General features: G+C 39.1%; 1 protein-coding gene across 1 annotated transcript; it reads left to right on the top strand.

The window, feature by feature from the left end:
- The first annotated feature begins 286 nt into the window (after nt 1-286).
- On the top strand, nt 287-26303 carry LOC140228062 (E3 ubiquitin-protein ligase BRE1B-like). The gene is made up of 19 exons (XM_072308468.1): nt 287-390; nt 3101-3242; nt 3888-4055; nt 4557-4875; nt 7288-7464; nt 10311-10420; nt 10919-11128; nt 12335-12460; nt 13155-13328; nt 13797-13932; nt 14330-14451; nt 14591-14898; nt 16129-16213; nt 16819-17001; nt 17589-17717; nt 18838-19047; nt 19527-19667; nt 20411-20512; nt 24249-26303. Exons 2-19 carry the CDS (start codon nt 3117-3119, stop codon nt 24423-24425), a joined length of 3003 nt encoding a protein of 1000 aa, XP_072164569.1. The 5' UTR covers nt 287-390; nt 3101-3116; the 3' UTR covers nt 24426-26303.

The following is a 26303-nucleotide window of genomic DNA, read 5'->3' as shown; positions in this document are numbered from 1 at the left end:
TGCATTATTAGCGCAAAAAAAAAAAATAAATAAATGGTTTAAATAAATTTTGAGAGAAAAAAAAAGAGAGGAAAGGAAAATGCAAAACGACGACGTTTTGACATGGACGGGGCGGAATTCCACCACTCAAAAGTACTCAGTACAAAAGCCCCAGCCATTCGACAGAGCCCAAACTTTTAGTTTATTCTTGTGTATCCGATCTAAACCTCAAACCCTTTTGACCGGCTTTGAGCCACCGCTTTGAGCCCTTTGAGCGGTCGGTCACGTGAAACAACCCCGATATAGCATTTGACCCGGATACAAAACCGAGCGCTTGTAGGAACAGTGATAAAGAAACCGAAGACGATGACCGAGACATGATCGATAAAACTTGAAATTGATTGTCAAGAGGTATATTTTCTCATATTTTTGTTAATTATGTATAAAGTATGTTATTGCACTGTGTGATTATGTTTGTTTGTGGATTATTCGTCATGATCTAGTGCATTATGCATAGTGTTGGATGTGAAAGGTTTTACTTTTTATGTGGTGTTCTTCGAGGGATTCTGTACTGAAAGGGAGCGCGCGCGCGGGGCGGGGATCGGGGAGGAGCTCGGAGTGGATGAATCGGGTTCGCTCCCGTCCCGGCTCCCCTGCCTGTCGGGATGACTGTCAACAAAATGTGTTTGCGGAGAATTTGGGCTCCTTTGGAGCGGAGGGTTTATAAGTTTCACCTTATAAGAGAAGAGCCATGAAACGCCAATGGTTTCTGGTGTGTTCAGTCGGGCATTCCTTAAATTGTCTGTCACTGCACAATCCCATGCTGCACTGTGAAACTAAACTTGCACCCTACAGTACAAATAACGTATGCCTATAAACGGTTAGGGCCTAGGCCCTAAATTTATTAAATTTACTAAAATAGGTAAATCTAAAAAGTGAAATAAACGTTGCAACAGCAATCGGTTCTAACCGGGGTTAGAGTCTAGATTAGTGAGAGAGTGTCTATGATGGCCACACAACAAGATATGGCTTTTAATTTCTCACAATCGGGTCTTTGTTTCAGTTTCAGTGTACCACAGGGCTGCCAACCTTGAGTGAGAGTTTGGCGTGAGACACTGCAAGGGAGCGGAGCGCGCGACCTCCTGGCTAGCGCCTGGCAGCATATCGGCCTGCTGTGCAGCCGTATGTACGTACTACGTACACAGTCAGTGTATGTAAAGCGATGTAAAGCACACGTCAGAGCCATATGTACTGTAATTTGCCAAAAGTACAAGCTACGCTCACGTGGTAAACCAATCGTAATCCAATAGCTCGTCTTTGTACGCGAACCGAAAACGATTATTATTGGTTAAGCTTTACACCTGCGTGGGAAAATCTCAAAATTTTGGGCTTGGGCATATCGATATTCGGAATATCAGAGAATTTAGAGATACCTATATTTATTTTTGTAGTCATGTACATTCCATTTTGGGGGTTTAGCGTGAGATTTCGTTCATCAGAGTGAGACAGTCAAAATTGGTTGAATTGCGTGAGTCTCACGCTCAATGGGTGAGAGTTGGCAGCCCTGGTGTACCAGTGGGTGAAGTCGGCCTAATTAATGTGTAAACTCTGCCCCTCGCAATGGGGTCATGACGGGCCAAGTTTACCCGCTAGTAGGCCAAGGTTACCCACATAGAAACAGTACAGTATATAATAACACTGTATATTGTACTGCTTGCATGCATGCTGGACGAAATGGGCCCCACCGCAGGGCGCATGCATTTTGAATAGCAAGAAAGTTAGGGTAGTGTACTGTAGGGTTGTATCTATGGTAAAATTTGTCAGACATTGAAGTCTTTCTGAGGATAAAAGGAAGAAAGAAAAGAAAGATCATATAAAGGAAAGGAAAGAAGGAAGGACGAAAGATGCTATCAGAGATGCCAAGTTCCAAAAATTTTTATGCGTGCAATTTTTATGACTCGGTGTCCTTGGCGCGGGCACATGTGCACGAGCGAGGGAGCGAAGCGACAGAGTGGGGGATCAGGAGCACGATACGGAGCTTTTTCAATATTTAGCTCTTAATGGTGCGCTTTGGTGCATACTTAAGTGACTATTTTTTACTTATTTTGAAAGACAAAAGGGATATATACCTCCAATTGCAACTATCATGTTAATCCTTTGACCTATTATGCTCCGGATGCATGAGAAAAATGAGTGCCATTCGTGAGACGGACCCTAAATGCGTGGGTCTCGCGCAGAATGCGTGAGACTTGGTAGCTCTGTGCTATGCTGAGGTAATTGGCCCCACCGCTGCATCATTCACGCATTAAAGCAAAAGACTCAACCTCTCATGCCCAAGGTTCAACCATATATGCGCAAAAGCACATGTTTCTACATGCAGCAGGTGGTCGAATTTTGGACGGCATTATGGTCGATCTAATCATGGGCAGCTTGCTTTATAACCAATTGGTCACTGTGTAACTAAATTAACTTGTTGAAGACTAGTCCCGAGTACGTGCACTCGCGCAGGTGTCTATGGGAAGTACGTGTTATAGCAAAATGCTGTGCACACTATTTTAACACTTTTTTAGAAAGATTTCTGGATGTCCCCCATTGATGTTTAACATACCTCTTTACCCTACCTGTGTTAATGTTGGCTTTTATAAATGCAGGGATGCATGGATGTGGATACACACACACACATACATGGCAAGCTGTGGAGTATGAGGGGTGGAGACAAAATTCTTGCCACCTCTTTAACATACTTGTTATGTGCATATGTAGTAGCCTACGTACCAGGTGCATGATACAAATTGTATTAGTTTTAGATTTTATTTGCCTGAAGTTCAACAAAAAAGAAAAAAAGTGCAAATCCCTTAGAATTATCCATAGTCCCTGGCTTACAGCACATTTACACTTGCAGTAAATTGGGATCAAGCACAGTTTTACCATGCAAGCTGTGAATGAACAAGTGGCATCAGCCCAGAGGAGGAATTTGAGATGACATGTTTCTGTATAAACTATTTCACCGGACTTTACTTGGGGCCTGTGGCTTGCACACAATTTCAGTCACTCAGTGTAGATCAGATGTGTTTCATGAATTGAGAGTGTTGATTCTCTATTATCCAATCAAACTCCACAGCAAGCAGCCAGTCACTATGGCGACCAAGAGGACTATTGGTGAAACCAATTCCCCTTCAGATGGCGCCTCCACCAGTAAGGAGGAACCTGCTGCGAAAAAGATCCATGTAGAGCCATACAGCATCGGAGCCATCTACTCACAGGTAAGACTGTCTTCATTTCACCTAGTCTTCTAAGGTACATTACAGGCCACCAGTGAGGTGTACCGACGTACTGCATGTGCAGAGTGCATCGTGGTGTGCCAGTATTCCATAACATCTGTTCAAATAGAACATCCACAAATGTCCATTGTGCCGTGCTGCTTATTGGACTAATCCTTTGTGTATGTTTGTGTGCCATATATTGCTGAGTTCTCAAATCCACTGATGTAGATATCTTTCCTACACGTGTAAATGTACTTGAAATATGCTGGCGTAGAGTGTATAAAGTGACAGAAATGATGCAAGTCCTGGCAGTTACCTCGGTGTCAAGACAACATCAGATGCGGAAAATATATCAGATGTGTTTTTATTTTACTCAGAGCCTGCATCTCATGTTCAAAGAAGAGTGCTGAATAATGACACAGCTCCCTAAACTTCCTCTTACCTATCACAATTCTGTGATGAGCAGATTCTAGGAAAAGAAATAATGACAAAAATCAGCTATGTATGTATGTGTATCTGTATAATGACAGAAAGATGTCTCTTAGCAATGTTAGAAACTTTGTCTCTCTATGCTCTACCATCAGAGGTTGCTGATACATTCACCTTGTATTTTCTTTCTACTTTATACAACCTTTCCTTCCACAGGAGGAGATGGACATCAAAGTGTTGAGATTCCAGAACAAAAAATTAGTTGAACGCTTGGAGTCACGGAATGGAGTAGAAAATGACCTTAGAGGGCGTATAGAGCGGCTCCAGCAAAGGCAGAACACAGATGAATACGTCCTTGGATTGATGAATCAATATTGGACACAGGTATGATTGTTCTTATGCAAACTATGGTCCTTTATATTTTATAGTCCTAATAGAAATTGTGAATAATGTGCTACAAATTTGCTGATGTGACTAAGTGTAAGGCATCTATTGATTAATACTCAGTACACTGTGACTGCCTAACTGAGAAAAAGAAAAAGACCAAAAAAAAAAGAAACATGTGGTAGCTATTAGACAACTCCTGCCTCTTGTCAACTTCCTTTTTTATGTTTTTGTCCAAGGACACAGTTTGCAGTCAGGCATGTGTTGTGTCATATTGTTTGCCATCATGTTTTTTTTTGTGTGTTTTTTTTTTTTTGCATGGAAATCTGTACACTCAAAGATGTTGGGCAAAGATGATTATTCCTTATACAGACTTTTGGCTTCTGCAATTTCTAAATGTACCATATTAGATATGCAGTCTCATTAGCATGACCAGAGTCACTATATCTGCATGTGTGGAAAAAGTCTTTAACATTCCCTCATTTTATGTCCTGAATACAGCTGGAAGAAGACTTGAAGATTCTCCTGACACGCTTTGTTGTTCCTGAGCCAGAGGTGAAACCAGCTATAGTGAGCTTTCCTCCCATAGTTAGCTTTCCTCCAATCAAACCTGACCCAGAACCCTCACCAGAGATCAAGACAGAACCATCCATCAAACAGGAACCTGATGTGAAAAGTGAAGGGACAGAGGTCAAAGTTGAAGCACCAGAGGTCAAGACTGAGAGTCAGACCGATGCTCGGATTGAAGGTTCCGATGACTCACAGGAGAAGATGGATGTTGATTCAGACAGCAAGGATGGAATAAAGGAAGAAAAGAAAGGTAATCCTGGAGATTTTAACTTTCTTGCTCAAATTTTATGGTTACCCAGCAGCATTTCCTTCCAATATGGCATTTAAACAAGGTCATCACTTACATTCTCAAATTTGAAGAGTGTTAATTGTTACTGTTTTTATCAATTTTTCATGGAGCAGTTTGTGAGAGAAATGCTTAAAAGGTGTCAGCATGGTTCAAAGTTCTACAGTTGCAGCTTTGCAAACCTATTCAAGCACTTCCGCCTTTTCTCTTTCTGTTGTGATCAAGAATTGAGGCTAGTCATTTTGTAAGAAAGCAAAAAGTGTCAAGTATACTCATTAAGGAGTAAATATGGCATGAGAACTCATTACATAGAAAACAATCTTTGAATAAAGCAGTGTATAAAAATGAAAAATAAAGCAATATTTGGTATCAAAATTTATGAGAACATTTCAGTAGTTTTATGCTTTGTGCACAAAAGAAAGTATACATGTATTCCTGAATCTTACCATTTTAAGTAACTGTCTATTCTTGTATGATGTCATTGACTACAGTGAGTAGAATCATGAGGAAAGTAGCTCTGTAAAAGGTTTTAGAAATATTTTAAAGCTTTCAGACGCTGGGAACATTATATCTTACAATGTAATGTCACATCAGATGACAAAGCTATATTTCACTTGACATAAAGGTACATTAAGGCAAGCAACAAGCATTCTAGTGGCAGGAACACTGGTTCCATTTTTGTCAAATATTTGTTGATAAGTGCTACATTGTATATAAAGTATGATTTCATTATTCATGTTTAGAATGATTTCCTTCAAGTACACTGTAGTACAGCTCTCAGTAGTATGCGGTTGTCAGGCTAGATTTCGATTTTTGTTTTTGTGTGGTTGTTCAAGTCCTACTTTACAGTCAACAGCTGTTACTTGATATTTCTGTACATGACACCAGCCAGTCTATTGTTCTTGTCATAGCTGATGAAGTAGCTGCTTGGGAGAAAGTGTCATCATTGAAATATTCAGTTTGTTAACTCATGACTTCTAATCAATGCTGTGTTTACATGTATTTGTCCTGACATTTTAAATCTTGGTCTAACGTATGATTTTTTTATCTGTGAATTCCTATGTAGTGTAGCATCTGTAAATCAGTATGAATTAGAAGGATGATATTCAGAATTTTTATGCCTCCGCCAGGAAGTGGTGCCAGAGGCATTATGTTTTTGGGTTGTCCGTCCTTCCGTCCGTCCTTCTGTCCGTCCGCAATGAATTTTGTGGACTGCGTAACTAAAAAACCTTTTGAGGTATCCTCATGAAACTTGGCATGTATGTGTATTAGGGGGTGAAGTTGTGCCTATCAACTTTCGGGTTACATGCTCACGGTCAAAGGTCAAAAAGGCCAAGGTCAAATGCTCAAAATTTCACTATTTCCCCCATATCTATGCAATGTCTGAAGATATATTTTCTTGATACTTAGTGTATACATATATATTACCCAATTAAGATTCTCTGGTGAAAGTTTAGGGTCAAAGGTCAAAAGGTCAAGTAAAAATGTTAAAATTTCACTTTTATCTCCATATCTTGGAAATGGTTCAAGGTATCTTCATGGAACATATGCATGTACTGACTGGCAGTGGTTATCTAGGGAATTTTGGGTTCATGGGGTCAAAGGTCAGGGTTAAAGGTCATGGGTAACACTTCAAAATTTTACTATATCCCTCATTAAAATGCAATGCCTGCAGGATTTTTTTCTTTTTAAACTTGGTGTATGCATGTTTAACCCAATAGAGATTCTCTGGGAAGTGTTTTGTTTTGTTTTGTTTTTTGTTGTTGTTTTGTTTTTTGCCAAAAATGTCAAAGGTCAAAGATCAAGTGAAAGTGCTGATCTTTACTTCTTCCTCCATATCTCAGAAATGGCTCAAGTTATCTTGAAACTTAGTACATATTTATGCATGTTCTGCCTGACAATGATTCTCTCATGAAGTTTAGGGTCAAAGGTCAAGGGTCAAAGGGCAGGTGAAAATGGTAACAATTTACTATTCAATACAGAAATTGCACTTTTTCTTCATACCTTGAAAATTACTCAATGTATAAACTTAAGAAGGGGTCAAAGTCAAGTAAACGTCCTAAAATCCCCAACATGCTTTCTCATTCATCCAATTAAACCTCCAGCGGTCAAGGAAGGTGAAGATTTAATACATTTGTGACAAACGTGTCATTTTCATATTTTGCCAATTTTGTGAAAATCTAATCACACATTGTCCACATGTACTACAGACCTATTAGGAGAATCATGCATTATGGCGGAGGCATGCCAGTCGCCATAGCGACATTTCTAGTGTCTAATGACTTCTTGTGATACACCTTTGATGACATATGAAGTCATTGTGCACAGCATTTAGTGACTAAAGAATTGTGTATGCCTTTTCTTTGTGTTTCTCAGCCAATGAAGAAATCACATCATTCCTGGCCATGATGTCAAGTTGTGATCAGAATGAGATTGACATCCGACTGGAGGAGAGATGCAAGTTTTCCAAGGAGGCTGTCTCCAGGCTCCTTAAGTCATTTGAAGATCTCAAGAGCAAACAGGAAACATTTGTTAAAAACATGGAAAACACAGGTCAGTCTTGTTCTATAATTTGTTGGAGATGACAGAATGTGTAGTTTTGATGATTTGAATGACAGCTGAAGTTGAATAATGTTATGAATAGCATATATGTGAAATGAAGCGCTGTCATAAAAATTGTACATTGGAGATATAACCAAAGAATGGCAAATAAGAAAAGTGGAATTTGCTCGGAAAAGAGAGAGTACAGTAAATGAGATCACATAACATCTTTGTGAATTTGGCCTTGTTCAGCAAAGACCACGATAGTATCTTTGGCCTTATTATCAGATCTTCTCAAAATGACTGAAAAAGGTAAAAGTGAAGAATGGTGTGAGGAGAGCTACATTGTAGCAAACACATTTTTCCTGGGCATAATTTACTTCCCCCAAGAGTGATATTTTAGTAGTTTTATTGAGAGTTTGTTTGTTTTTATGCCTCCGCCAACGAAGTGGCCGGAGGCATTATGTTTTCGGGTCGTCCGTCCGTCCGTACGTACGTACGTCCGTCCGTCCCGTTTTGTTTTTGGTGATATCTCAAGAACAGTGAGGTGGTTTTGCATCAAACTTGGTATGAGGGTATATCCTGGGGGGATGATACTTTGTTTGGATTTTAGGGTCACGGGGTCAAAGGTCAAAGGTCACAGGTTATTTTGTGAAAAAAAGGTTGAAATTTCATGTTTTTCTCCATATCTCGCAAATGGTTCAAGGTATCTTCATGGAACTTAGTATATATGCATGTACCGATGGGCAGTGATTATCTAGGGAAGTTGGGGGTCATGGGTCAAAGGTCAGGGGGGTCAAAGGTCAAGGTCAACTCCTCAAAATATCACTACTTTCCTTATATTTATGCAATGCCTGAAGGATTTTTTAACTTGATGTATCCACATGCATGTATAACCCAATATATATTCTGTGGGAAGTTTCTTGCCAAAAGGTCAAAGGTCAAAAGGTCAAAGGTCAAGTGAAAGTGCTAAATTGCACTTCTTCCTCCATATCTCAAAAGTAACTCATGGTATTATCATGAAACTTACATATTTATGCATGTTCTACCTGACAGTGATTATCTTTGGAACTGTAAGGTCAAAGGTCAAAGGCCAGGTTTAGATAATACTATTTTACCATTTGATACTGAAATTATACTTTTCTCAATACCTTGAAAATTACTCAATGCATAAACTTATAAAAGGGTCAAAAGTCAAGTAAAAATCATCAGTTCCCCCGAATACCTGCACTCTCATGTTTTAATCATTCATCCAATTGAACCTAGTTCTAGGAAAGTGAACATTCAGCACATTTGTGGCAAACCTGTCATTTTAATATTTTGCCAATTGTGTGAAACTGTCATCACACATTGTCAACACATTGTACTATAGACCTATTAGGAGAACCATGCATTATGGCGGAGGCATACACCAGTCGCCATAGCGACATTTCTAGTTTCTTAGTAAAACTTCATGCTAGTGGAATGTGGTTCATGATTATTAATTTAAAACCTGTTTTGCTGGTAATATCTTGATTTCCCTTGATGTTCAAAATAGGTCTGTTGTGACAGTCAAATTGTCTAACCTGGTTATTGAAAAGTAGACATGTAAAAGTGACACATTCATTTGATGAGCTCACAAAATCCTGTTTTATAGGAACAATCAGTCAATTTGATTGTTTCAATACAGGTATCCATTTTGTATTTAATGCTTGCTGTTCATCATGGTGGTGATAAAATGCTACATCCATGAAATATTAATGAACATCATGTTCTTAAAGGACAAGTTCACCTTCATAGACATGTGGATTGAGTTGTTGCAGCAATATTAGGAGAACACATCAGTGAGAGTTTGCAGAAAATTGGACAATCCGTTCAAAAGTTATAAATTTTTGAAGTTTCTACACGGACAATGTTGGATGAGAAGACTACTACAGCTTGTGATGTCACATGTGTAGAACTATGTAAAGAAAATATAAAGAAAATTCAAAATTTTTATTTTCCCGCATATAAAAATACACTTGATTTGCCTCTTTCAGAAGGCAGGGGGAATGATATTACAAGTATTGCCCTTAATCCTTTTAAGCCCAAGCTGTTTTAACCCTTCCCAGGTCCGGGGTGGGGGCACATTGTGCCCATTGTGCACACACACACATATTGTCTCCCATTTGAGCAGGGACCCCCCCCCCCCCCCCAATATTATTTATAGGGTTAACATACGTAAGTAACAAGTCAAGGAAATGTGCACTATTTTAAAAAAAAAAAAAAAAAAAAAAACAGAATTTTGTGAAATTCTCCTTTTATATTTTCTTTATTGTTCTATGCATATGACATCATACACTGTAGTAGTCTTTTCATCCAGCCGTGATCTATGACTGCACAGATATTTGGAAAAATTCACAACTTTTGAACTGATCGTCCTATTTTCCCCAATCTTTCACTAATAAGTTCTACTAATATATCTGCATTCACCCAATCCACATGTATAAGGTGGACTTATCTTTTAAGTCTGGCAAGCACCTTTATGAATATCACTCTTGTCTCATGTGTGGAATATGCACATAGAGCTGATAAAGCAATACAAGTACTATTAGAGCCATAATATGTAAAGATCATGAAATACTCTTGAAACGAGACTTATTATTTATGTACTTTGATTGGATTTGAAGCCAATTCTTGTTCATAAATGTTTTAGTTTCCCTCCCCTCTCATGCTTTTATTTCACAGAATGTTGTGTTTGATTTATAACATTCATGTTCTCAATCCTGGAAAGGAGTTGCTTAACTATAAACCTAACTTTGATGTCTTGTGGTATTACAGAGTTGCTGAAATTACTTTAAATGCTTGGTGTATTTTGTGCACTTCTTGATTAAAAGCAGATGCAGAGCAGGGGTTGAAGAGCATTAATGATGACCTCTATGCTGAGAACAAAAGGCTCAAGGATGTGATAGAGTCAGTCCAGACTCAGCATCAAGAATCCACCATGAAGGTTTGTTTCCAATTCTACAGTGCTGCACACCATGCCGCCTACTTTGTACTTGACATAGGATTAAATTGAAATGTATATGATTTAACTTGTCACACATTCCATACTTCAAGACTGTACTCATATATTTCAAAGGCAATTGTATGTTCTAGACATGAAATAATGACTGAGGGAAGCTGTAATAATAGGTCTTCACTATGTCAGCTGAATGCATGGCATTGATAAACACATGAATTTAAGAAGTTTTGAAATGCTTCTTTTTTTTTATCAGGGGGAATTCAATGATTTCCTCATTTAGAGGACAGCTTGTAGATCTTATGAATGTTGACTTACTTTTTGTTATTAAAGTTTAGAAAAGTATGAAAACATATCACATAATGTGGCACCATAAGTAGCACGGAAAAGAGCAGATCTGAAGTTCAAAGAATACTCCAGAATTCTGGAAGATGTTTGACTCACTGAAACAGAAAATAAAATCATTGTGTATTTTGTTGACTGCAGTACACAGGGTACAGTGATAAGTTGGTGTCAATGGAGACCAAGCTAGCCGAGGCTCACAACATGATCGATGATTTAGAGTATGACCTAAATCAGGCCAAGCAGCGTGGCTTCAAGCTAGAACTCCTTCTGGAAGAAAGCTACACCAAGCTAAAGACAGCCACATTCATTGGTGGCTCAGGGGATGGATCAGGTGGATTCGCATCTAAACAGGTCAGTCAGAATATTTACAGCTTCATTCATTCTGTAGTACTGTCTTAGTTAACTCTACTAACCTCTCATACACCTTTGCTTTGTAGTGGCTACAATGCTTTGCCACTCTTGTATGCTTTTTGTGTTGCCACAATGATGCAAAGTTGTGCAGACATACACAAGAGATGTCAATGTCTTGGGCTGTATACTATGATAACAAGTTTCAAGTTTTTCAAGTTTGATTCATGTCACATGCTAAAATTGTAGAAATGGTGGGCAGGTGTAGGACATAACATCGCATGTACACAAAAGTACAAAGAAGAGAATGATAAAGAAAAACGCATGTGTGTAAGAGAATCTACAAAAGCTGACGAGGCCTAAAAGAGGCCAATTCCCCAACAGGGTTAGGTTTGCATGTAAAGTGCAAAGACTGGGGGGGGGGGGGGGGGGGCACCCAAATATGTGGATTATGTAGTAGCAATATTAGTAGAACATATCAGTCATGTTTGAAAAAAAATCAAAAAGTCTATTCATACATTATGAATTTGTAAGGCGTCAATGCCGCCATCGCTGGATAAGAAGACTACAACAGTTTTTAATGTCACTGCAGGACAAGGATACAGAGAGAATTCTAGAAAATTTCATTTTTTATGGAAAATACACATTCCTTTGACTCGTTACGGACATATGTTATGGATAGTATTATTCCCCCGATTTCTAAAAGAGGTACAGTCAAGTGCTTTATCATTATGCTAGAAAAAATAGAATGAGTCAAATTCTCTTATATTCTCTTCGTATCATATATGATTGAATATACAGTCTAGCGTACCCTTTGAATTGTGTACTGCTAAGCTGAGTACCATTATCAGAGACAACAATTCCAGAGATTCTGCAGCATTCAAAATGTTGTTTGCACATCATGATCCCTCTTTCACTTGATTTTGAACTCAGCTGGTTTAGTCCAAAGATGCTGGAGTAGTGATCAACAGAATAGTTCATTTCAGGATTTAAATTTCATCATCTTTCTCTGTCTCTTCAGCCAGCTTCTCATGTATGTTTGGTATACAATGGACCATACAGTCTATATACACACGCACACATCTTGATATGTTATTGGTTTACTGACATTGTGAGCATCAGCCACATCAGCAGGTGTGTGCCCACACATATCACATTCAAACTGTACTTAAGTAATTGAAGCAATGATTTTTATCTTGGTCCGTACAGCTACAAAGCATAGTGAATGACCTACAGGAGAACAAAGAGTTAGCCACCAGTCGGCTGGATGACCTTGAAAAACTTCAGGAGAAGTACCAAGATGTGGTCAAAGACCTGGAACAGTCCAAAATGGATGTAAGCACATAAATGATATGCAGTCATTATCTGTAGGATGATATAAGGATGAAAGGTTGTGGGTGGAGTAGTCATAAATAGTTACAAGAAAAAAACATGGAGCCATACTGTGGTGAAATACTGTATACGCCATATATTTCGCAAGTCTAAATTTTTGCGAATCAGGACTTCCCGACAATATTTCGCGAGTGGTTAAATTTGTGATCGTGGAGTCTTGTACTGAACAGAGAAATTTATATGCGCACTTCACATTGGCATTAGAGTCAATATTTTCACATGTTTTTAATTTCGCGAATAGCAGCTGACTCACGAAATTCGCGAAAATAAAAATCTTGCGAAATATTTGGCGTATACAGTACACCAGACATGTTATTTTTCATATGTATATTGATACTGTAAAAGGCTTCCTTTTTCTGACAAATGTATAATGTGGATTGTAAGCATGTAACTATTCATAAAAAGTCAATACTGGATGATCTTCACAAAATATAGGAACACGCAGGATCCTTTGTGATCTCTCGCACTGTGTCATTGCCAGTAATTTCTGATACAAACATCAGCGATATTGCATGTGTAATATTGTTTGAGAAATTCATAGTTTGGGAGAAGCTCATTTTAGAACTCGTAGTTCATGGGTTTTTTTTTTTTGCTTCACATGAATAAGCTTGTGATTTTAACCATAATACTCTTACAGCTAAAGCTACTGCCAGAGCATGTGATCAAGGAGACGGCGACGTACAAGTGCCTGCAGTCACAGTTCTCTGTTCTCTACAAGGAGGCTCAAGAAATGAAGTCTCAGGCGGAGGATGGCAGGACTTTACTGCAGCAGACTAAGAACACTCACCTGAGACAGATTGAACAGATGGAGGTAGGGCCCTTTAATCTTTAGTACCTTCAACCATTACTTTTTCCCTTCAGTTGCACTCCCCTGAGAGCATTTTGTAGTATGTCTTTGACAGTATGTTTGTGAGATGACTCATTAATAAGGACATCTATCCTGCATATTATGTCATCTTTAAGCCTCCAAATGTGTTTGTAATGTCATTATGCTCATTCATTTGATATGAATTCTGAAATAATTGATAAAATCTGCAGATGAAACATGCATAGAAGACTAAGTAACTGTACTGTAAGTCTTATTATGGTATAATCTCATTGAATTATGTGGGAATAGAGCTTCAAACTTGTCTACAGGTACCTTCAGGATCTCTTGAAATTTTCTGTTCATATTGAGGCAAGGCGGAGTTGAATTTTGCATCAAATTTTATAGTCACCCAGCAGTCACATATTAAGTTCTAATATATGAAAAATGTACTGTTCAACTTTGTGCATCTAGAGTGATGAACTTGCCTGTCAGAAGAAGCTACGCACTGAGGTCATGCAGCTGGAAGACAATCTAGCACAGGTCCAAAAGGAATATGAGATGCTGAGGATAGAATTTGAACAGAACTTAGCTGCCAATGAACAAGCAGGTAAGAAATCCTGACTAGAACTACATCAAAAGCAAGCCAAGGTACTGCTTACAGTGCAGGCATATGTGGAGACTTAGAGAGGTGTGAAAATGCCGATGGCTAATTTAAAGAAATCATTATAGCAAAAGTAAGTTCATCAGTTATAGAAGTGGACATAAATACTGACTGAACAAAAAGTAGACAGACTGGAGTCTATGGCACTCTGTTGGTGATGTCACTAAAGTTGAAGGCTTCTGTAATCAGGATTGACCAAATCTTACAGAGGCACAACTTGATACCAAATGTAATTCCTTAGAATTCTATGTCATTCCTGCCATGCAGTTTGATGTACTTGTAACAAACACCTTTGTACTCTGCATCATCAGTGTGTATAATTGTTCTGCTTCTCTATTTTAAGGGCCCATCAATCGTGAACTGCGCCATCTTGTGTCCAGTTATCAAAGTCACAACTCACAGCTGAAGGGAGAAATAAGCCGTTACCGGAGGAAACTCAAAGAAGCTCAAGTGGAAATAGCCAAAGTAAGTCTCGTCTATTATTCAAGGAATTCAGTGATGATAAGCTGTTGAAAAGTTCAACAAAAACGAATCCACAAAGACAAGTATTTTGTGTGCCTTATTTTCTTAAACACCCTTTCTATCCCGTGTGTTTTGAGTGCAGCTGAAAACAGAAGTGGAGAAGCATGCCCAGGGCTGCAGTGGGCTTGGGAGCAATGGAGGGTCTTCTGCATCAGCTGCATCTTCCAGTGGGAGTGGCAGCAGTGGTGGTAATGGCAGAGAGAGTAGCTCAGAGCACCAGAAGGAGGGTGGGCATGAGAAGGATCAGCCAGCCAAACGTGAGGACCACACACACCATCATCATGCGCACCATGGGGATGAAAGGAAGGATAAAGAACGGGGGAAGGAGGATCGTGGGAAAGACATCAAGAATGAATCTGACCTTGTCAAGGAGCTGAGGGCACAGCTAAAGTGAGCTCACAATATCTCTTCTGAATTTCAGTCATATTTAGGAATCTACTTGTATAAAAGAGGTATACTTGGGTGACCCGCACCTCGTCATAGTTAATGTTTGCCCATAATTGAATCACATTTCGCCACTGAAATTCTTTGAAATCCAACTCACATACAGGAAAAATGCTGAAAATTCCAATGGAATCACAAGTTCACTGATCGATATTGAAAATTTGCAGCTATCGCCGTCGAACGCGAACGATGAGAAAAAGTTGCGCGCTAAGGAAGGGGCCCGCAACTCGTCACCCGCTCTCCCATAGACTTAGCACGTAAAAGACGTGTGCGGGTGACAGTGATGTTCGCATAGACATACACGTAAAAGATGCGTGCGGGTGACATATAACACGTATTCCTATAGCCCTATTAAAAATTTCAGATTTTCGCGAAAAACTGTTCGGTTTTCACCACAGTTTGCTTGGTTGTGGTAGTCCTGCTAAGTTTCAAGCGTACAGAACACAGTCCCGGGCATACATTTTTGTTCAGTGCGCTCAAAATGATTTTAAGCGGGGTGACGGTATTCGGGCCCCTGACGAGGTGCGGGCACCTGGCTATACTGAAAAACCAGAAATGTTACGTGCATTTTAATTTTGCGAATTCGCAAGAGCCGAGATTCGCAAAATTAAAATGCACACGAAAGTTCTTGCCCACACTGCATACATTGAATGCCAGTGGCAATTTGCGAAAATTTCATGCCACGCAAAAGGCCATCAGATCCAATTTGCGATAATTTCATCCCGCAAAAATATCTTGCTTTACAATAGTTTTTGTTGTTAGAGCATCTGCTCAGTCATTGTTTGTTGTTGTTGTTGTTTTTTTTTTTTCTCGTTATGTATTGTTCAATCAGGATGTGTTTTTAGTAAAGTGAACTACGTGATGTCGGTTTTGAAGATTTTTTTTTTTGGGGGGGTGGGGTGGGGGGAGGGGTTGGTTTAGGTGGGAGAGGACAAATTTAGCCATCGATATTGACTGAATACTTAAGACCTATGAGTATTGAGTGACTACAGATAATGAAGACATACAATGTAAATAGAGGGTAGTTTAGATCAAATATGATTTGATAACAGGATTCCAATAGCAACTTTCCCTTATCCGGGTAAACCATTTACAATAATCTAACAATGACTCGTTCAGACAGTAAAAGCCTTGACTGTGAGTTTCATTTCTTCTCTCTTTTTTATTTTGTGACAGGAAAGCTCAGGAAGGACAGAAAGAGCTAAAGCTGCTGCTCGATATGTACAAAGGTCTGCAGAAAGAGCAGAGAGACAAGGCACAGGTAAGCGTGTTCATGTAATACTGAGTAGCTTTTGATACGGTGTCTCCTTATTAAAGGGTAAGAAACAATTTGTCATGCATGAATGATTTGTGTTCTTTGTCATAATCAAGTCAGCAACATTCTTGCTAAGTTGGACTGCATACAGCAAAGACTCCTCCCCACTTTCTACACATATTCTCCTAGATATGTTGACTTTTACCAACAAATGCTTGTGGCAGTATCTAGCGAAATTTTGAAATACAGCTAAATATCTTGAATTCCTCTTGTTTAGCTAGCAGATTTCACAGGGATGTATCATGGCACAGCTGGATTTTTTTTTTTCTAATGGTTATCCAAACTAAGATTACCCAGTACCTGCCTTAGTAAGAATTATTCTGTGATGCACTCGTTTTCATACAAGTCTAAATGGTAAGAAGCGCTTTTAGTCTTACACACACTATATGATGAAAATATTAATTGGAAAAAAAAATTAAGTATGTTGTACACATGGAGAGATTGTTCTAGTATATACTGTGATTTGTAAAGATAGCAATTCGTGAGTACGAGATAGAAGATAAAGTACCCATTAGTGACTTGATAACAGAAAGTCTGCCCTCTCTGGCCAGATTATGTCCAATGAGCGCAAGGCCAGGATGGAGATTGATGACCTGCAGAAAAGGATACGACACCTGGAGGAGAGAGAGAGACTAGAGAGCAGAAAGATGACAGATGAGGATGCTTTGAGGAAGATTCGGGCCTTGGAAGAAGGCATTCACCAGTTACAGAAGAAACTTGCTGAAAAGAAACAGGTGAGAGATGCTCTAACAAATTACTGAATGTTTGTGAAGAGGGAGAGTTATGTAGATGGCAGTCAAAGCCAGAAATCAATGATTTATTCACACCACTTTAGATCAAAATCTTAAGAGGCTCTGAAGCCACTTATACTGTAGAACATGATATATTCGCGAATTGGAGCCGATGGCCACCTTTGTGGCATGAAATTTTCGCGAATTGCCACTGGCGTGCAATGCATACAGTGCAGACAAAAACTTTCGCGTGCATTTTTTTTTTCGCGAATCTTTGCGCTCGCGAAATGCGCAAAATTAAAATACACACGAACATTCCTCGTTTTTCAGTACACTCTTTTATAGGTTAACCTCAAGGGAAGATTTATGGAGGTTTTACACACAGTCCAAATTCAAGCTTAGAATTCTTTGAAAGCCTTGAAAATTCAGTGCTGTTGGTTTATAGCTGTAGTATAAAGCTCATTTGCAAAGTGAATTCTGTACCAAGCCATCAGAGTCAAAAGGGCAAGTGAAATGTCAGTAAATAAATTCCTTGTGTGTCAGTCATGAAACCATGGCAACTGATGTTGGTATTGGTGTGATCCTATCAGGAGGAGGAGGCTCTACTGTCCGAGATGGATGTCACAGGTCAAGCATTTGAGGACATGCAAGAGATGAACACTCGCCTCCTTCAGCAGCTCAGAGAGAAGGATGACGCCAACTTCAAACTCATGTCTGAAGTGAGTACATAGAGGACATGCCCTCACATGGACTTTTGCCACACTAGGGAAGAAATAGAGAATTCCATTATCGTCTACACTGTATTCTCTCTCATAAAGCAAGGATATATGTGACCCGCTACAACAAAAGGATCCGAAAGTCGGGGAAGACAATTTTCTGAAAATGGCATGACATTATTCCCTTACTCTTCTACTCTAATTTCGTATGTAGCACAACTCGTAAAAGTACTCGTTTGCGGAGATATCAATGACTTTGTTAGCGCATGTCAAGTGGTTGAGGAAATCAGAGTTTAGAGAAAATCGCCTTCAAAGTTTTCCTTCCGAAGCTATCATAATCAGGGGGAGGCGAAACAGTTTTCACCGCTTTGACCTCCGCGATATTCATTCAAACTTAGCCCCAGCGGTCTACGCACGACCAGTCAGTAACCAGGTGCCACGCACTGACCAATAAGATCACTCCCTCGTTGCTAGGGGTGGAGTCTAGCTGCGGCACTAAATCCAAATTTTCGAACACGTTTCTGTTACGTTGAAAGTCGGAAAATCATGGCACAGAAAAATGCTGATTTCTTGCCTTTCCTTTGATCATTTAGCTTCGAAATTTTGGCAGATGATAGACAAAACATAAGGCACAAAATTATGCCAAAAACAGAAATCTGATTGTTCTGACCAATTTTGATGATGTGACTTCAAACTCGATTTTCTCGGCTCAGCCATCAGCGACTTTAGGATACTTTTGTTGGAGCGGGTCACATATATCATTCCCATTGTTTCTCTCAATCATTTCCATTAGTTTCAGCAAGTTTTTATAGCAAAAAGGACATCAACTAATATCCTGTAGTCCAAACTTGACTTGACCTCCTTGTCCGAGAGAAATATGAAGTATTGCGAACAGGAAATACTAGGAGTATTGTACCAACCTCATTATTGTAGTGATAGACAAGAAAAATTGATTGTTCAATTCTTGGTCATATCTTGGGTAAACAAGGTTAACTTTTGATAAATCTTTCATTTCGCTATAAATGATACTCTGTTCCAGGATGATGTGATTAATGTTGCTTCGTAAGTGATCTTTACCACTCATTATGTGTATGGAATTTTACCTTCAAACTTGTATGTACAGAGGATTAAGTCCAACCAGATCCACAAGCTACTGAGAGAAGAGAAGGACGTGTTGGCTGACCAGGTGGGGACGCTTCAGACTCAGGTGGATGCCCAGAATCAGGTGGTACGGAAACTTGAGGAGAAGGAGAGAATCTTACAGAGCACACTGAGTACTGTGGAGAAAGAGTTGACTCTTCGTCAGCAGGCCATGGAGATGCACAAACGAAAGGTAGCTACCCTTTGGAAAGCCCTCTTCATGATGGCAGAATTTATCTGTGCTATGTATCCATTTATATCAGTATAATCACACTTCATGCCAAGCATGGTAGCAAAGCATTGTGGCATCCGAAATGTGAGGACTAACATGTCCTCAAACTGAAATGCTGTATAACCTGTAGGGTGAGTGAGAAAGAATGCTGTGTGCCAGGGACAGGGGTCGGTTTGAATAATATCTGGTATACACATGTAACAGATTCAGTCATTCAAGAGACCGTATTAAAGATACATTGTATCTACTATCCATCAATTCCAAACTCACAAGATTGTTATGCTTCACTACACAAATGGTAGATATTCTATTGAATGAATTCAAAAAATAATGATTTTATTGTATTAAATGAATTCAAGGAATAATTATTTTTCTTCAGTACTAAATTCTAGTTATTTTTATCACGATCCATTCCTTTCTTCTTTGGTTCACGTACTCAGGCCATTGATGTATCCCAGCAAGCTGCGGATCTGAAACTCAAACTTGACAAGATTGATGGGACAACAGAGGCACTTCAGAAGTTGGTCAAGGAGAAATCCACAGCTGTGGAGGCAGAAAACCACAAGTTCAGGAGAGCACAGGTATTTCATGCACTTTTACATGTGTTCTTGATTGTATGTTATGATGATGGCTGTGATTAAGGTGCAGTCCTATAGGCCTAAGATACAGCTGAGGAGTGTTATATTGTATATATTTAGCTTCCATCTCTCTTGAAATCATAATTGAATCACCATCAAGGCATTTGTCAAGCTGGTTACTCATATTCTTAGTTTGTCTGTTCATCAGTGCCTACCTGGACCTTGCCAACATTCATGATTATTGCCTTGCATAGCATTTCATGTGTGATGGCTGTGATAATCTTAGAAAAGGAACCCTGTGAGTAAACTTCCTTTCTCCAGAGGGTCTTTCTCACATAAGCAGTATTCGGACATGAAATATTAAAAAGTATGTGTATTAATGAATTTATTAATTATTCAAGTAAAGCAAAAACATATTATATATATAACACAAATGTTCAAATGATGGTGTGACTTCTCAAAGAAGCCATTTTGTTACTTGCATTGCTGAAATGAGATCAAATCTCTCAGTAAAGTAGTGATGATTGCATCAGGGCTTTACCACTGTTCCTCACTTGGAGACTCTGCATGTGGGGCAAATTTTTGTTCGGAGTTTTGGTCAACATTTTCACCTATTTTTCTCATGGTTGAAACCCTATTCGCTAAATTCATGAAAATGAAACCACAAAAAATTTTGCATATATAGATAGTATCAAAATGGAGTTTAAGCAAACACACCTCTCTCTTTCTTTCTTCTGCCTATGTAGGAAGAGTGTGTGAGTCTTAAGAGGAAAGTAGAAAGATACAAACGGATGGAGCTTGCCAGCAGTGCTGATGAAGTTCTGGCTGAAGAGGTCCGAACATTAAAGGTTAGCATTCATTCTTCACACTTTGGTATACTGGTACCCTGCATCAGGTTGTAAGTATGTTTGTAAATGTTCAGCAAACTTGGCCAAGAAACAATACTCAATCTAGCCAAAAGTCTGAATTTGGTACATAAATTTCCCTAACACTGACCTGCAGGCCATAACTCTTTATGTGCCATGGTGGAAACCCCCTGTGTGCCATTATTCTGAGACACCAACGCTGTTGTGCTTTGAGAAAACATTCTGTTTTTAACATTCTGTTTTTTAAATCGATGTAACGTTTATACATTTCTGTGAAAACCTGGGCATGTAGTGGGCAAAGTTGTAGAGAAAATGCCAAAATGACAAATCTATGATTGGTTTTCTTTCAAATGACCCATTACAGTAGCTACATTACTGTAAATGCATGACTTATGCACACAAAATAGTGACAGAAACTTAGAATTTACACGTAAATCCAGTAGGGAACACTGCTTGCTGGTGAATCATTACATAAGATGCAAGCTACATGTGAGAGGAACGGAATCGCGACAAACACTTTCATTCTGCCCCCCCCCCCAAGGAAAAACGCAGTATCTACATCCAGCTCCATTTCTAAACAACCGAGATATTCACCATTTTATCTTTTTGCCAAAGCCCCTGGAAAATATACTCTTTTGAAAAATTCCTTCATTGTGGAATTTTAGTCTATCTAGCTACCAATTTTCCTGGAAAATATCATTTTGTGTTTTTGTTTTGTTTTTCAGTTATTGATGAAAATGTAGATACTTTGGGGAAACCCCACGCAATTGACTGATTTCCCCAAGGAAAAACGCAGTATCTACAATGGAACGAATTTCCCCAAGGAAAAACGCAGTATCTACAGCGGAATGACTTGGATTAATCTTCTGCCATAATTATGTATGCATGTATACATCATTGTTCAAGTATTCTCTGGCCCTGGGGGATGCATCCTCCATCCCCCCCCCCCCCCCCATTTATGCCCTGATTACAGAGTAGGCTTCATAAGATTATTAAATAACAGATCGTTCTTGGAACGTTTTGCTTAAAAGTGTATCCCAGACCGATCTTGCTGTAGGCCTAACGTTACGTCGATACGTGTTTAATATGAAGCTTGCCAGGGCTGTAATGTGATGCTACATGGCCTAGCCGCTAACTAGCATCTATAATACTAGATCTAGATCTGTACAGTCTAGGTTACAGTCTGTCTAGACCAAAATAAATCTAAATCGGATGTCTGGACCTAGATCGATCTAGACTAGGTCTAGTTTTTATATCGTTTATTCTAGGCTGGCTACGTAGCAGGCTACACGAGTCTACCGCCTCAGGCTATAGTTACATGCACGATGCTCACAGAAAAAAAAAAAAAAATAGCCTAACGTTAGAACTGCAGAAGGTTTAAGCCCTACACGAGCCAGGACTCTTTGATTAGAAAAAAAAAATACATCTAGAACCGGTCTAGAATGAAGTGACATCCGCTCTCTAGGCCTATTCCTTCTGGATTGAACCTAAGTTTAACGTCATGTAAATTTGTAATGTAACTTTTTTTACTTGTATTCGTTGTAAGTTATGTAGCATGCAGCATGGGATCATGCATGCATTTTACGCAACCCAGTCTCACTAACCAGTTAGGGTCTAGACACTGTCTAGATCCGATAAGAATTAAAATACAACTTATTCTTAACTTTCTCTATTTCGTCCATTTACCGTGGGTACCTATTTTTCCCATGGACCCTAATCTATAGTATTGTCAACTCTGTAATTTTAAGACATAAGTATGGTATGGAGTAGATAATTGAACATTGACACTTCACTAGACTTAGGATTCTAAAAAGTGGTTAAGTTTTAGACTTCTTACTACAGGCCTGCCCTAGAGTAGGCCTATTCAAGTCCTACACTAGATCTTTCTTTAGACTTTCGGAATACGGACCCTGAAAGTTCTGATTAACGTTAAGTCTAACATTAGAAAAGAGACGCAAGACTCAAACGTTAGGCATAGCCTACTGTCTAGACAAGTCTAAAAGACTTAGACTTAGACCTAAGGGAGGGTGTAACATGTTACATAACCTGACGTTTATCCGATACAACACAAATAGATCTATTGCCTTTCGAAGAAACTTTCGGATTCGGAGCCTGAGGAATTTTGACAAGGGTCTGGGTCTAACAAAGTTACTTCACAACAAGTTGTAGTACGGATAATGTTCATCATTGAGGTAGAATATGAAAGAATAAAGCGGATCGTTTATCACACGAAGCGAAGTAAACACAAATGTATGCATTTGTGTTTACCTCGCTTTGTGTGACAAACATGCATTTGTGTTTACTTCGCTTCGTGTGACAAACAATCAGCTTTATTCTTTCAATATTGAAATAGCTTTGAATAACTTACTCATTATCTGCAGATAAATTTTTCTTGAGGGCTAGGCTCACCTTCCCCACAACAACATTTTGTTTTATTCCAAGTACACACTCCCACTGTATGCTGACTAGCCGGGCCCTGTGCTGACTGCTGCACAGCATCAGTGCAGCTAGCTGCAAGCTGTCAGTGTTGTGTTGTATTGTTTAATGTGCACTCGGTTAGTCTTAATCACACACTGTGTTTTATATTAGGATCACGATCTCATCAAAATATTTACTAATCAGTATTGTTTCGGTTAGATATTTTGAACATTATGTCTTATTATTGAGCAAGTATATCTAAAGAAAGTAATTTACGTTCAAATTACAGAACAACCGGCAAAGTATTCACATATATAAATAACAGTGTCTGGTAATTAAGACTAGCTTTGTAGATACTGCGTTTTTCCTTGGGGAAATATTCATCATGTAGATACTGCGTTTTTCCTTGGGGAAAGTGCAAGTTGAGTGTAGATACTGCGTTTGGCAGTTACGGAAAAGTGGCTTTCTAAACATTTTTTCAAAAATCTGAATATGTCATATGAAGAAGGATTGCCCACTGACTATATTTATGCAAAAAAGTGAAAATCGCCAAAAATGTTAGATACTGCGTTTTTCCTTGGGGGGGCAGCATTGTACTGTGGCATTTGGCGATTTATCGATCGGTTTGGGCGGGTTTGTGAGTTTGAGCAGAATATGCAAAGTTGGCATGCTGTCCACTGAGTCAGGCATGCAAACATGGCACATAAAGAGTTAAATTCCATTTGATTTAGGCCATGGCCAATTTGCCCTTGACTCACAGATATTCAGAGGGGGCATCAGGGCCAGTTAGGGGGCATAAAAGCCAAAATTCATTTACCTAAAAATATGTTTTGACTTTCACCGACATTGATGTGATGGACTTTTCTTTGCCTGGCAACAAAAGTTACCAATGTTGTTTGATTATGTGATATAAGATTAAATGTACATTAAATTCATTGATATACTTAATGAAAATTGTTGAGAAATGTAGATACAACATTTCAGATCACATTCCAGAAGAAAAACATATTTATGCCATTATGTAGATCTATGCAAAGACGGTTAAAGTTAGGTTTTTGTCATCTGACTTATCAGCATTAGATTTTCTACGGTAGTTAACACCCAAAGGATCATGACCAGTAGTGGCCTTGAACTCTTCAGTTCAGAGGGGTATCACGGCCATTAGCCTTATGGCCTCTGTTTAATTTGAGCGCTGCTGACCAGCCTTGTGAGTGAATGGTGTGAATACGTTCATTTTGAGCTGAATAGACGTAAGCATTGAATGATATACATGTACTCTAAATACCTTCTACTGTTCCAGGAGCAATTGACGTGTCCGTGCTGCAAGAAAGGTCGCAAGGACGTTGTGCTTACCAAGTGCTTCCACGTCTTCTGCTTCACCTGTATCAAGACTCGCTATGAAACACGGCAACGGAAGTGCCCCAAGTGTAATGCTGGCTTTGGTGCCAATGACTACCATAGGATATGGCTAGACTGAGGCTCCGAGGAGATATCTGTGAAGGCAAATTGTCGCGTGTTTGTCCTCAATTTATTAACGGGGAAGTTGGATTGTCAGCGTGTGACAAATATGAAGATGTAATCATGCAGGATTTGAGACATGGAGAAGAATGATGGACTTGTATTGATGTGGATATATTGGTTTATGGTTTGAAGGGGCAGAGCTACAGAGTTGGAATATTGGGATTGATGAATTGGCCACACAAAGGTGAAACTGTTAATATTGTGTTTGGAAAACCTGTAGAGACACAGGGGTTTTGTGCATCTTTTATTGATTAGATTGGTGGTAGAGAAGGAATATGTTGAGATTTTACATGGGTTTGCAAGAAAGATAATCATGAGTGTCAAGTGGAAGACCTGAGAGTTGAAGGTGACAGGAGGCATTAAGGTAGTACACATTGTTTTGTTACTCTTTCCGCGGCACAACTTGTCAGAGTTGAAAAAAGCAATTAAACATTGATGGAAGATTGTGATGCGCTTTTATTCCTCTTCATAGTAAACCAAATTCCTCTATGATTGTGTTGTGCACAAAAGCAATGTGTAGTGCTGCATTCTGTCTGGGGTTATCTCATATTGGCAATGGTTTAGAATATCCATACCTCCTGTTGTTTCACTGGAATCAATGTGAACGACAGCAACCAACAAACACATTGCTACTAAAGAGATGGTATGTTACATCCACATTGGTTCTAGCAGGATTCCTAGAGTCTACTGCGAAAGGCTCATGACTTCAGACATTCAGTCATGTGACTGAGCTGTCATGAACAGTGCAGTCACAACTGAATCTTCAGAATGTTTTCTTATCATGTACAACCCACACAGGAAGATTGTTGTAGAGGAGAAGGATGTACAGATGTAAGGAAAATTTTTCTTCCAAACTGCAACTGTCCTGGCACCAGCAGCATGTAGAGTAGTGTCCCAATGCTCCTGTCAGTGGTCTGTGTATGTAGGCTATGGGGTGTTATATGTATTCCTTCTTGAAACCCTACTGTGAATACTTGTAAGTCTAAACATTGATGTGTATATATATAATTATTCAAACTGTAAATAACTTCTGACAGGAGGCATACATTTCTTCCTGTTGAAATGGAATGTGTTACTCTCGTTGCCCTTGCTTGTCAAGAAATTCAACATTGTAGACCATCAGTGATGCATGTAAATTTCTGCAAAGGAAACTGTGGACATTGATAGATTTCATCAAGTAGAACTCTCCAAGAATGGTCAATTGTAGGAGATATCACCCTGCCACTTTATTCCAGGCCCACCTGTTGTACCAATACTCTCGGTTCTCCCAGTCCTCCAATGGACTCCTTACTGTTTTCACCAGATGTATGGACATGAATGTATTTCCTTCCTTTCACTCTGTCAGCACTGAAGTACTTTTACTGCATCTTTTCCTATATGTCAGTCTTTCTAGAAATACAATTATGTAGATTATACGTGGTTCATCATTATTGTATAGTCAAGGAAACTGTCAGTGCTGTATGCTGTACTGTCCATTCTTAGCAGCAGAATATACAAGTGGACTTTTCAGAACATATATCCTAGCCAAGTACACGGTATCATAGTGTATGCTAGGATGTCATTTGGACATGCTTGCCTTGCTCCATAGTACAGAGTTCTATTTCACTTGCAGAAATATTTGATTCACTTTTCAAGCTGTAAGAAAGCAGGTTTTCACCAAAATCACCAGTGAATAGATTCATGAGAGATACATATTTGATGTTAATGTGACATTGTGGATGTTGTTATAACCCAGTTTTAGTGTGACCAATATTGTTGTTTCAAGTCATAAGTATGTCCGCAGTTTTGTTGTGAAATAACAGCTGATGAACATTGTGGCCAAAATCCAACTCTG

The sequence above is a fragment of the Diadema setosum genome, chromosome 4, assembly GCF_964275005.1.
Source record: "Diadema setosum chromosome 4, eeDiaSeto1, whole genome shotgun sequence".
Classification (NCBI taxonomy): Eukaryota; Metazoa; Echinodermata; class Echinoidea; order Diadematoida; family Diadematidae; genus Diadema; species Diadema setosum.
Note: the sequence above shows the minus strand (reverse complement) of the source record. Positions and strands in the feature narration are given on the sequence as shown.

What these genes read in the sequence shown, in the direction of transcription:
- LOC140228062 (XM_072308468.1), top strand. Translation starts at nt 3,117, where the DNA reads ATGGCGACCAAGAGGACTATTGGTGAAACCAATTCCCCTTCAGATGGC. An exon ending in TGAATCAATATTGGACACAG is followed by an intron (nt 4,056 to 4,556) that starts GTATGATTGTTC and finishes TCCTGAATACAG; the next exon opens with CTGGAAGAAGACTTGAAGAT. An exon ending in ACAAGTTCAGGAGAGCACAG is followed by an intron (nt 19,668 to 20,410) that starts GTATTTCATGCA and finishes CTGCCTATGTAG; the next exon opens with GAAGAGTGTGTGAGTCTTAA.